The sequence below is a fragment of the Saimiri boliviensis genome, chromosome 18, assembly GCF_048565385.1.
Source record: "Saimiri boliviensis isolate mSaiBol1 chromosome 18, mSaiBol1.pri, whole genome shotgun sequence".
Classification (NCBI taxonomy): domain Eukaryota; kingdom Metazoa; phylum Chordata; class Mammalia; order Primates; family Cebidae; genus Saimiri; species Saimiri boliviensis.
This window is the reverse complement of record NC_133466.1, coordinates 8,658,599-8,670,606: the sequence shown is the minus strand read 5'-3', so window position 1 is coordinate 8,670,606 and position 12,008 is coordinate 8,658,599. Positions and strand designations below refer to the sequence as shown.

At 36.9% G+C, this 12,008-nt stretch overlaps 1 protein-coding gene across 6 annotated transcripts in view; it reads left to right on the top strand.

Annotated features, from left to right (window-relative positions):
- The window catches only part of TTC3 (tetratricopeptide repeat domain 3), a 126,999-nt gene that overhangs the window by 61,052 nt on the left and 53,939 nt on the right, over window positions 1–12,008 (top strand). For all 6 annotated transcript variants that reach the window (XM_039480621.2, XM_010338275.3, XM_010338274.3 and 3 more), the window contains 7 exons: window positions 3,209–3,329; window positions 6,321–6,443; window positions 7,083–7,184; window positions 8,615–8,707; window positions 9,357–9,421; window positions 10,422–10,558; window positions 11,645–11,971. In XM_039480621.2, coding sequence (XP_039336555.2) covers window positions 3,209–3,329; window positions 6,321–6,443; window positions 7,083–7,184; window positions 8,615–8,707; window positions 9,357–9,421; window positions 10,422–10,558; window positions 11,645–11,971 — 968 coding nt within the window. The remainder of the gene's footprint in view (window positions 1–3,208; window positions 3,330–6,320; window positions 6,444–7,082; window positions 7,185–8,614; window positions 8,708–9,356; window positions 9,422–10,421; window positions 10,559–11,644; window positions 11,972–12,008) is intronic.

Below are 12,008 nucleotides of genomic sequence, written 5' to 3'. Positions count from 1 at the left end.
TGATTTTGAATCTGATAAGAAAGTCAACAATACAGTTATTTGACATTAAAGATTTAATAGTCTTTAGTATACATCATCTATAGATAGTGAATGCATTGATTGAAATTAATGCTTTTCAAATCTGATTACATAATTTTTTGGGTTTAATTATTTTAAAAAATCTATATGAAGATGGTTTTAAATAAGAGGTATATATGTGTTCAAAGACATCATGAGTCAGGAATAAAAATCTCTCCTCTGCACTCTACTGTAGTTGTCATCTTTACTCACAGTTTAATATTGAAGCTGTTCTCAGCCAGGCGTGGTGACTCACACCTGTAATCCCAGCATTTTGGGAGGCTGAGGTGGGTGGAACATCTGAGGTTAGGAGTTGAAGACAAGCCTGGACAACATGGTGAAATGCCATCTCTACTAAAAATACAAAAATTAGTTGGGCGTGGTGGCGGACGCTTGTAATCCCAGCTACTCGGGAGGCTGAGGCAGGAGAATCGCTGCCTCCCAAGTAGGGAGGTGGAGGTTGCAGTGAGCCGAGATCACACCACTGCACTCCAGCCAGGGCTACAAGAGCGAAACTTTGTCTCAAAAAATAACTGAAGCTGTTCTCTAAATGCCTCATATCTCGTAGACTTGTCTCCCCAAATTTCAGTATGTCCCTAAGGGGACAGGATTATTTCTTGAGCTTTAAAAAAAGAAAATCTCTGTTTCTGCCACTTGTACCCAATATAATGGTAGATATGTTAGGTTACTTTATAAAGAAATAATTGTTGACTGATTGAATATTATTCATAATTTTAAATTATTTTTCAATTTTCATTTAACTTGTTAGGGGAAATTTTATGAGATTTTTGGCAGAACCCCCACCCTCTTATTCTTAGAATGTGCCTAGAACCTCCTTTATGGATTTATTTAAATGAAAGTTTTCTTTTGGCTGGGTGTTGTGGCCCATGCCTGTAATCCCAGCACTTTGGGAGGCTGAGGCAGGTGGATCACTTGAGGTCAGGAGTTCAAGAGCAGCCTGACCAACACGGTGAAACCCTATCTCTACTAAAAATACAAAAATGAACTGGGCATGGTGGCGTGTGCCTGTAGTCCCAGCTACTTGAGAGGCCAGGGCAACATTAAAGATTTAATAGTCTTTAGTATACATCATCTATAGTTAGTGAATGAATTGACATAAATTAATGCTTTTAAAATCAGATTATATAATTTTTGGTTAAATAATTATTTTTAAAAATCTGTATGAAGGTGGTTTTAGATAAGAGGTATATATGCCTTACCATTGTGTTGGTCAGGCAGGAGAACTGCTTGAACCCAGGAGGCGGAGGATGCAGTGAGCTGAGATCACACCACTGCACTCCAGCCTGGGCAACAGAGTCACACTTCATCTCAAAAAAAAAAAAAAAAAAAGAAAGTTAGTTCTTATTTTACTTCATGAAATTACTGTCTGTCTTAGCTGAGCTATATTAAGGATCAAGTAGATGCAGGGAAGGTAGAGACTTAGTAATCACCTTTACAGGAATAGCAAATGAAACTAATTTAAAAGTTTAGTATAGGGCCAGGCGCAGTAGCTCACGCCTATAGTCCCAGCACTTTAGGAGGCCGAGGTGGGTGGACCACGAGGTCAAGAGATCAAGACCATCGTGGCCAACGTAGTGAAAACCCGTCTCTACTAAAAATACAAAAAATTAGCTGGGCATGGCAGCACATGCCTGTAATCCCAGCTACTTGGGTGGCTGAGGCAGGAGAATCGCTTCAACCCAGGAGGCGGAGGTTGCGGTGAGCCAAGATTGCACCATTGCACTCCAGCCTGGGCAACAAGAGCAAAACTCCGTCTCAAAAAAAAAAAAGTTTAGTATAAATTGTTTAGGATATACACCCATTTGAGGTAGTGGTTACATACAAATTCACAAGGTCTAGAAAAATTACATAAATGTTTAGAATCATGGAGATTGTGCAAAACTAGAAAGTCTTTGCCATATTGAAAAGCGTTTACATTCTGAATAATATGATATGGGACTAAATAGCTAATATGCTGTTTTTTTGATGTTGTAATATGCAGTTTCTGCTTTGAAATCCTATGATTTATAACTGTTTTATGGTAGATGGTGGTCTAGCTTTTCTGCACATGAATCTTACTATAGCTATAGGCAATATGAGTTTTTAAATTGGGAAGTCATTTCAGGATTGGAGAAAGCAGGAAACTCTTCTCCAATGTGAAGAGACTTAACCTTTTTTTTTTCCTTGAGACAGAGTTTTGCTCTTGTTGCCCAGGCTGGGGTGCAGTGACACAATCTTGGCTCACTGCAGCCTCCGCCTCCTGGAGGCGGTTCGTCTACCTCAGCCTCCCAAGTAGCTGGGATTACAGGCATGCGCCACCACACTCAGCTAATTTTGTATTGTTAGTAGAGATAGGGTTTCACTATGTTGGTCAGGCTGGTTTTGAATTCCTGACCTCAGGTGATTCACCTGCCTTGGCCTCCCAAAGTGTTAAGATTTCAGGCATGAGCCACCACACCCAACCTTGGTTAACTTTATAATCCAGTACTTTAGTATTCTTTCATTGAATGGACTGTGGGAAGCTATTGACATTATTTCTTCAACTCGTGAATCAAATCAGAAGTAAAACATTTTATATTTACAGTTAAAGCAATTTAAATACACATTTAAATATTTGCTGTGTTAAAATAATTCACTGTTTTATGGTTGAGAGAAAATATCCAGAATACATGATGCCTTAAAATTTTTTTTTAGCGGAGAAATTTTTACTACCATTGTCCTAATAGAGTCAAATTTTTTAAAATTCCACTATTTATAGATTATTAGTTGAAATGGAGGTTTGCTATTTCTCTATAAGAATCTACTTTAATTAGTTTAATTAATGAAACAAAGATTGAACAGATTATTCACTTTTCTGTTTTAATTGTCAGAAACTTAAAAAAATAAAACCAACTTTAAAAGAAATAGTGTACACCTACCACAATAAAGCCAATGTCCAGGATGAGTTGTTTAATGTCTATTACTTTTATAGCAAACAGCAATAGTGACTTTATTTTTTTTAAAGAAAATATAGGTTACATTGAATATTGCTGTTCAGTGATTCATCAGCTATATTCTTCCCAGTAAGCTTGAGATGTTTGGTGACTTTTGTTGTGGGGATTGAAAATACCATTTTACATCTTTAATGCCTTTTTCATAATTATGACTTTAGATTTCTAGAAGCTCTCAATCACTTTGAGAAAGCAAGAACCTTGATTTATCGTCTTCCTGGAGTGTTAACTTGGCCCACAAGTAATGTGATTATTGAAGAGTCTCAGCCAGAAAAAATAAAGGTAACCATTTATTTTTGCAGAGTGTTTCTTACATGAATGCCCATCTGCATTGACTGACTCAGGTATCAGGAGGCAGGGACGTCGGAGCACTCCATCCCCATCCCCTGCACATGCATTTCCCCTCTACAGTCTAATGAGAATCTCTGACATTTATTGAATGTTTTCTATGAGCCAGTCACGTATCTTCCATTTATCATTAGACTTAATCCTTACAGCAGCCCTGTGCAGGGCTCATTTGCACTTTACAGATGAGAAAGGTTAAGTTTAGAGAGGTGAAATGATGCACTCAAGGGGAAACAGCAAGCAAATGGTGATCCTGGGATTTGAGTCCAGGCATTCTGACTTCTGAGTATGCATGATCATGCAGTATGCTGGACTTGGTTGTACTTAGAGAAGGTATAATATTGTTGTTTCATTATAAAGTTATCACAGTTACTGAGATGGTACCTGAAGATTCAGAAAAATAGGAATTCAGTCTCATATCCAGAAGCATAAGGATGCTTTGCTTATTCTAGAAGTACTTACATGTGAATTGATTAAGATAGCTCTTACTTGTAGTGAACTCTCACATGTACTCAGAACTTGATTTTGGCTGAAGCTTTTAAAACCACAGAAGTCAACTCTTAGAACTTAATAATAAAAGGACAAATAATCTAAGAGGTGGACAAAGGATCTGAGTAGACATCTCTGCAAAGAAGATATACAAATGGCCAATTAGCACATAAAAAAATATTCAGCAACAGTAACTGTCAGAGAAATACAAATCAGGACCACAGTGAGATACCATTTCACACTCACTGGGGAAGTGGGCAGACAATATTGGCAGAGATTTAGAAAAACAGGAACATTCAGACATTGCTGGTGGTGATGTACAATGATGCAGCTGCTTTGGAAAATAGTCTGGCAGTTCCTCAAACAGTTAAACATAGAGTTGTCGTGTCTCAGTGCATTTGTGTTGCTATAAAGAAGTACCTGAGGCTGGGTGATTTATGAAGAAAAGTTAGCCTGTGGTTCTGCAGGCTGTATAAGAAGCATGGTGACAGCATCTGCTTCTGGGGAGAGCCTCCAGCAGCTCCTACTCATGTCAGAAGGAGTAGGAGAGCCAGCCTGTAGAGATCATTTGGTTAGAGAAGGGGAAGTACCAGGCTCTTTTTAACAACCAATTCTCTAGGGAACTAATGAAATGATAACTCACTCACCCCAGGGAGGGACTTAATCTATTCATGAGAGATTTGTCCCAACAAACACCTCTCACTCAAACACCTCCCACTATGCCTCCACCTCCAACACCAGGGATCAGATTTCAACATGTAGTTTGGAGGGTCAAACATTCAATATGCTAATATGGTATGCTAATACCATATGACCCAGCAGTTTCACTCCTAGGTGTGTACAAAGGAAGGAAAACATATTCTTAGAAAAACTGGTACATGAATATTCATAGCAGCATTAGTTATAATAGCCCAAAGTGGGAAATAGCCCAAGTGTTCAACTGATAAATGGGTAAATAAGTATTGGAACCTGGGAGGTTGAGGCCACAGTGAACCGTGATTGCGCCACTGCACTGCAGGCTGGGCAACAGAATGAGAGTCTGCCTCAAAAACAGACAGCCAGGTGTGGTGGCTCATGCCTATAATCCCACCACTTTGGGAGGCCAAGGCAGGAGGATTGCTTGAGCTCCAGAGTTCAAGACCAGCCTGGGCAACATGGCGAAACCCATCGATACAAAAATTAGCCAGACATAGTGGCACGCACCTGGAGTCCCAGTTACTCAGGAGAATGAGGTGGGAGGATCAGTTGAGCCCAGGAGGCAGAAGCTGCAGTGAGCTGAGGTTGTGGTGCCACTGCACTCCAACTTGAGTGACAGAGTAAGACTGTCTCAAAAAAAAAAGGAGTACTGATAACATGCTGGAGCATGGATGAACCTTGGAAACATTGTGCTAAGTAAGAGAAGCCAAACCCAAAGGGTTTGTGTGAGTCCATTCGTTTGAAATCTCCAGAACAGGCAAATCTGGATATGGTGACAGAGTAGACTAGTGCTTGCTGGGTCTAGGAGGTTAGGGGAAGATGAGGAGGGACTGCTAATGCATATGGAGTTTCTTGTCGAAAATGTTCTAAATTTAGATTGTGGTGATAGCAGTACACCCTGTGAATATGCTAAAAACCACTGAACTGTACACTTTATTTGAATTGTATAAGTGTATTCATTATATCTCAGCAAAACTGTTATAAAAAATAAAACATAGGCTGGGCGCGGTGACTCACGCCTGTAATCCTAGCACTTTGGGAGGCCGAGGTGGGTGGATCACCTGAGGTCAGGAGTTCAAGACCAGCCTGGCCATCATGGTGAAACCCCATCTTTAAAAAAAAATAAAAAATAAAAAAAAAACAGAGATTCTCGGATTTTCCTCTCTTCATACAAGATTGGGATGGAGGCAGAGGAGCTATTGATAACAAAAAGCCAGCATTGGAAGCATGGCATGAACCTCTTGTGGGCTTCATTAGCAATGGAATAATTCTCCAGGGAGTCCACAAACAACAGTGGCAGAAATGCAAGGAGGAAGATGAATGGGAGTGTTAGGATCCTGGATGAGGTGCTGTTGGGCAGGAGGATTGTGGTAAAGTCCTCAGGATTACCCTAAGGGTTATTCCGTTTTACTTGACTTCCTCTTAATGCTTATGGGAGGTTTCTGAGAGCTGTAAATTTTTAAAATGAGATTCGATGATTGTAACAGGACAAAATTTTGATTCTGACTGTCAAAATTCTGAAAATTTTGTTCAGTTCTCTTTTAAAATCTCTCCTATGTCTCTGTATCAGCCTTCATTTTTAAAGGAAAAACTTTAAAAGTTGTATGTAGTTTGCTGTTGGTGAAAAAATTTAGTCATTCCTATGCTGAAAATATTTTGATGGCAAGTGGTTATTGAAATCACAAGCATTTTAATCGACAGATTAGTATTATAATGGTATTGTTTTTGTTTGTTTTGTTTTAGATGCTGTTAGAGAAATTTGTTGAAGAATGCAAGTTCCCTCCAGTGCCAGATGCCATTTGTTGCTATCAGAAGTGCCATGGATATTCTAAGATCCAGATTTACATAACTGATCCAGACTTTAAGGTAAAGAATGAGCATACAGTGGGACAGTAACTTGCAAAATCCTTCCTTAAAATGGGCTCAAAACAAATTCTGTAATTGGAGGCACCCAGGTTCTCTGGCTGGTTAGCAGTTTTGTGTCCTCTTGTCCCTCCCATTCTCGGGACTTTTTTAGGTCTGCATCATCTCACATGGGAACTAGAGCCACTGTCATAAATGCTGTGGACTGGGGTGGTGACCTGAGAAGGCAGGCTGGCTCATTTCTTTTCTTCTTCCAGCTTCCTTAGCAGGATATGAAACAACATGAGATTGTTACCTCTGATTTGTTGCAATTCCAGTCTCTCATAAAATTTGAGTCCAGAGTCTAAAGGTCATTGTGATCACTGAATTAGCTGCTGGAGACCTCAATTTGAGATCAGTCTGGCACTTAATTAAGCTATACTGGTTTATTCAAGAAGATAGTAGCTGTCCCCATCCTACTGCCCCACCATCCCTGGTTAGTAAGTCAGATGGAATAATGTTTATAAAATATTTGATATAAAGAATAATGCAACTTTATGCTGTGGAAATAAATGTTAGTCAAGCTTTCTCTATGTGTGCTGTAGTGAGTGTGTGTGCAGAGACATCATTAAAATGTTAATTAAAATTTTTTTGAAACCCTAGGGTTTTATTCGAATCAGCTGTTGCCAGTACTGTAAAATAGAATTTCACATCAATTGCTGGAAGAAGTTAAAAACTACAACCTTTAATGACAAAATTGACAAGGTAAAACATAACAAGATTGTCTGAATTTTTCAGTATACTTATCGTATATCAACTTCCTCCCCACCAAGAATTCCTTCCTAAACATTCTACACATAATTAGAAAGTTATAAATTGTAACTTCAGTAATAAAATGGAAAATGAAGTTTTGTTTTTATTTATACAATTATAAAGGCAGTAACCACAGAGGCTTTGTTTTTTTTAAAGAGACAGGTCTCACTGTGTTGCCCAGGCTAGAGGGCAGTGGTGCAGTCGTAGCTCACTGCAGCCTCTGACTCCTTGACTCAAGTGATCTTCATATAATGCCTCCCAAAGTGCTGGCATTATAGGCATGAGCCACTGTGCCAGGCCCCACATGAAAGTTTTGATGGGGAATTCAGAGTTTTCAAAACGAAAATAGGTTGAGGTAATTTGTACTAAGAAGTCAACTCAAAACAGATATTTTTAATGTTGGGAAAAAGAATCAGCTTCAATTTTAAACTGCCATTTCTCACCAGGGATATTTTCTTATTTTCAAGGTAATGATGTTAATTACCATTAAGTAGACATACATTGAGGGAAGGCACAATATTACAGTATTACTTGTATTCATAGAATTTGTTTCTGATCTATAGGAACGGTGGACTTTTTCCTACACTGCATAGGCTTATGCAGTCACTGTTCTTATTGGGGAAAGAATGAGGCAGTTGTACTAGGCATCTGCTAACAATAGCAATTACTAAAGTTTGGCAGAAATAAATCCTCACATTTTGTGCATATTCACACAATTAATTTAAGAATGTAATGATATATGTAAATAATGGTCACCTTTGAGTCACTTCTGCTATGTCTTTGGCTTACCTAAATTGAGTTTCTGTAGTGATATTCCCTCTTTTAGTGGTCTTAACCATTTAAATATGCTCTGTAAATTAGTCAGCTTTCACTAAGATATGCCGAAGTAATATACAACCCAAATGTCTTGTGGCATACATTCAGAGAGGTCTGTTTTTTGCTTTCATGACTTGTCCTGCAGTTCTGCAGTTGACTGGGACTGGGCTGTAGCAGTTCAATTCTGTGCGGCTCTATTCTTTGTTTCTCAATCCATGTTGAAGAGTGACCCATGTCTGGACCATCTTCCTGTGTCAGAGGAAAAAGAACATGTCCAGTCTATGAAGTGTTGTTTGTTAAACTTTTTGCCTAGACATGTATATGACATGTCTGACATGTCTGGTCACTTGCATTGATGGCACGTGGTCAGACCCACACCTGGAAGTATATTTTTCTTACGTGGAGGCTTTAAATTTGCATGGCAGTGAGTAGGGATTTTCACCACTTCCCTGAAGATGGTTTTAGTCTATATTTTGACTGTTCTTAGTGGTAAAAATAGTATACACGTATAGATTTTTCTCCCCAGACATAACATTTTTCTTTTTTCTTTTTTCTTTTTTAAATAGGATTTTCTTCAAGGAATATGTCTTACCCCTGACTGTGAAGGTATCATTTCTAAGATTATCATCTTCAGCAGTGGTGGTCAAGTTAAATGTGAAGTAAGTAATAAAGGGAAACCTTATTAAATAGGTAACCAAAATGTTTGCACCTTTTGAAACATGATTTGAATTTGTAGAAGTAGTGTAATTTGGATTTTTTCCAGGAAAGAAACGATTACTTCATTTAAGAAAATACAGGAAGTACTCTGATGTGAGAATGCTTCATTGTAATGAAAGCGTTCTAATATTCTTTTATTTCTTAATAGGAAAAGGAGGCTTCTTACATCTTAGTTTTACTGTTTTTATTCTTTTTGATAACTTCATTTTCTTAATCCCAGTAAACTTTTGGGAATTTGTGGGTATGTAGGTTTTTAGGGAGGGGGAAGTGTCTTGAGGGATTATCTTTAACTTCATGACATGGGAATAGCAGGAATGGGTAGTTGTAATAATTTAATTTGCACTTTATTAGATTGTCTGCTTACTCTTGATTTTTTAAAAACTTTTTCCTAAAATGTGTCTACTCTCTTGTTCCTCTTCAGTATATTATTTTGCTTAAGCTTTCTGGGCTTTTGTCTGGGTCAGAACATCATCACTGTTCTCTATCAAATTGAACATTGTGTGTGTTTCTGAAATACTTGTTACTTGTGGTTTTGTGCTTTATGTCATGGGAGTATGAGACAAATTTTGGATGTCTTTGTTTTATTTAAAGTTTGAACACAAGGTCATAAAAGAAAAGGTTCCTCCAAGACCTATTCTGAAACAGAAATGTTCTAGGTAAGATTTTTAACACTCCATCAGTGGTTTGATGATGTCTCTTAGAATATAATTCTAGTGAATGCAGATGTCTAAATTGTGCCTTTTTTTAATTGGCTGTGTGTACATATATCCAAATAAGTGTTTCTTAAAATGATTTTTATGGAAATTTAAAACGTAAAGAGAACTAGTCTAGAATGATTAAATACTAAAAACTTGATTCAGATTTATTTATCTAGTGGTTGAATTTATAAGTAAAATTGTAACATCTGATGCTGTGAAATTACATGTTGGATTAATAGATTTGGCGTTTATATATAAACTATATATCTTGCTCTCGGCCATTGAAACTTTAATTCCAAAAGCATATTTTTCTTTTTCTCTCTCTTCAATAAACATTTTGAACCTATGACTACTTTTTACCCTGAAATACTTAATGTATTGTCTAAATTACCTACCTCTCTATAGGTTTTTGTTTAGATCAAATAATTTGAATTCTTTTTTCTTTTCTTTTTGGTACTGCTTGTTTTTCTAAGAATTGATTATTTTTCATCATTTGTGACCAAGAAATAGCAAAAGAAAAGATGAACAGAATTATTTGTTGAAGAGAATTCATTGTAACCAGATCAACCAAATTATAGTGTTGTGGGTCATTATTGAAATGTGAAAACTATATTTTACTATGGGATCTTTCTTAGAAATGAGAGTTTACATGAATTATTTTAAGGAGTAATTTGTACTATTTCTGTTTACCCTATGAAGTAACTTACATACATGGAAGTGACATCTATACAATCTATAGACTGCATCCTTAAGACATCACTTAATCATTGAAGTTCTTGTTTTCATGAAACAAGTACCCTTATGTTGACAATACTGACAGTTTCTTATATTGAATGGAAGATGTAGGCCGGGCTCTAATTAAAAGGAAAACTTCAAATGTATTGCTTGGAAGATGGTTTCTACAATAGTCAGAGGAAAACAGTTCATTTAATTATCACTAACTGTAACTGTTTATCAGCCTAGAGAAACTAAGACTGAAAGAAGACAAAAAATTGAAGAGAAAGATCCAAAAGCAAGAAGCAAAAAAATTAGCACAAGAAAGAATGGAGGAGGACTTAAGAGAAAGTAATCCACCCAAAAACGAAGAGCAGAAAGGTATGCAGAAGCCCAAGGCATGATAAGAATAACATAGTCTCGCTTAAAAGTACAAATATAAGCATCTTACTGGCCTTATATTCTTCGTTATTGAACTGAAATAAAGATTTCAGTTAGTAGCTTAATACTATTACTGTCTTCTGTTACTCGACACGGAGTTGTGTTGGTGTGAAGAGCACTGACTTCAGAAGCAGTACCCAGGAATTCCAGCACTAACCCGCTGTTAACTGCGGACAAACTCTGTCAGTTTCCTCATCTCGGAAGTGAAAGTGGACATAATGTCTGACCTGTGTGTTGTATTTACAGTGCCCTATAAATTCTGCCATGCGGTTTACGTTCCAAAATATTGAGCTGTAAATTAGCTACCAATTATCTGTATTAATGCTGAATTCCAATTAAGAGGCAGATCACAAAAGGTACCGTAAAGAGGACCTAGTGTAGTCCTACTTAACGCTTACCTTGTCTTCATTCCCACATTAGCATGGGGGTGTCTCATTAGTAATTTTACTGTTCCTGTGTACATGTTGGCCAGTATGTTTATTTTCAGTTTTGAATTGATGTATGTTTTCTTCACATTCTTCTGTTTGAATGGCTGTGTTTCCAAAGTGAAATATTTTTTACTTGCTGTGTTTTTCTTTAATCTGGTGTTCCATTAATGTTTCTCAAATCAATCAAAACTATCATTCTAAAAAACCTTTCAGAGATTGTATTTTAACTTTGCATGCTTGATGACTAAACATATTTACTGTATATAAAGTTAAGGTATTTGATGAGGTTGGGTTAGGATTGTTGAAGGAAGTGGCCATATTTTAGAGGAACCAAGTTTTAAATGCTGCCATATGATGGTTCAGAATGAAGGATATAAAATGCTTACTTTTGATATGTTTATTTTAGTGTGTACTTTCATGTCTTTTCAAAAGTATTGTTAAATGTTTATTTCTAATTAAAGTTTCTTAAGTTGTTTATGCAAAACAATATAATCAATCTGAATTATAGTTTATATTATGTAATTTTACATTATTTCTAAGTACATATCATTGTGAATTAGTCCTATTTATCACTTTAACTGTTGTTATTTATCCTTAGAAACTGTAGACAATGTTCAGCACTGTCAGTTCATTGATGACAGAATTCTACAGTGTATAAAGCAGTATGCAGACAAGATTAAATCCGGCATACGGAATACAGCCACGCTTCTCAAAGAATTGCTTTCTTGGAAAGTTTTGAGCACAGAAGACTATACAACCTGTTTTTCTAGCAGAAATTTTCTAAATGAAGCAGTAGACTATGTTATTCGTCACTTGATTCAAGAAAAGAACAGAGTAAAGACAAGGATATTTCTGCATGTTTTAAGTGAGCTTAAAGAAGTGGAGCCCAAATTAGCCACCTGGATCCAAAAACTTAATAGCTTTGGTATGTCCCTTTATGTTCCAGAACAATATACTTTAGT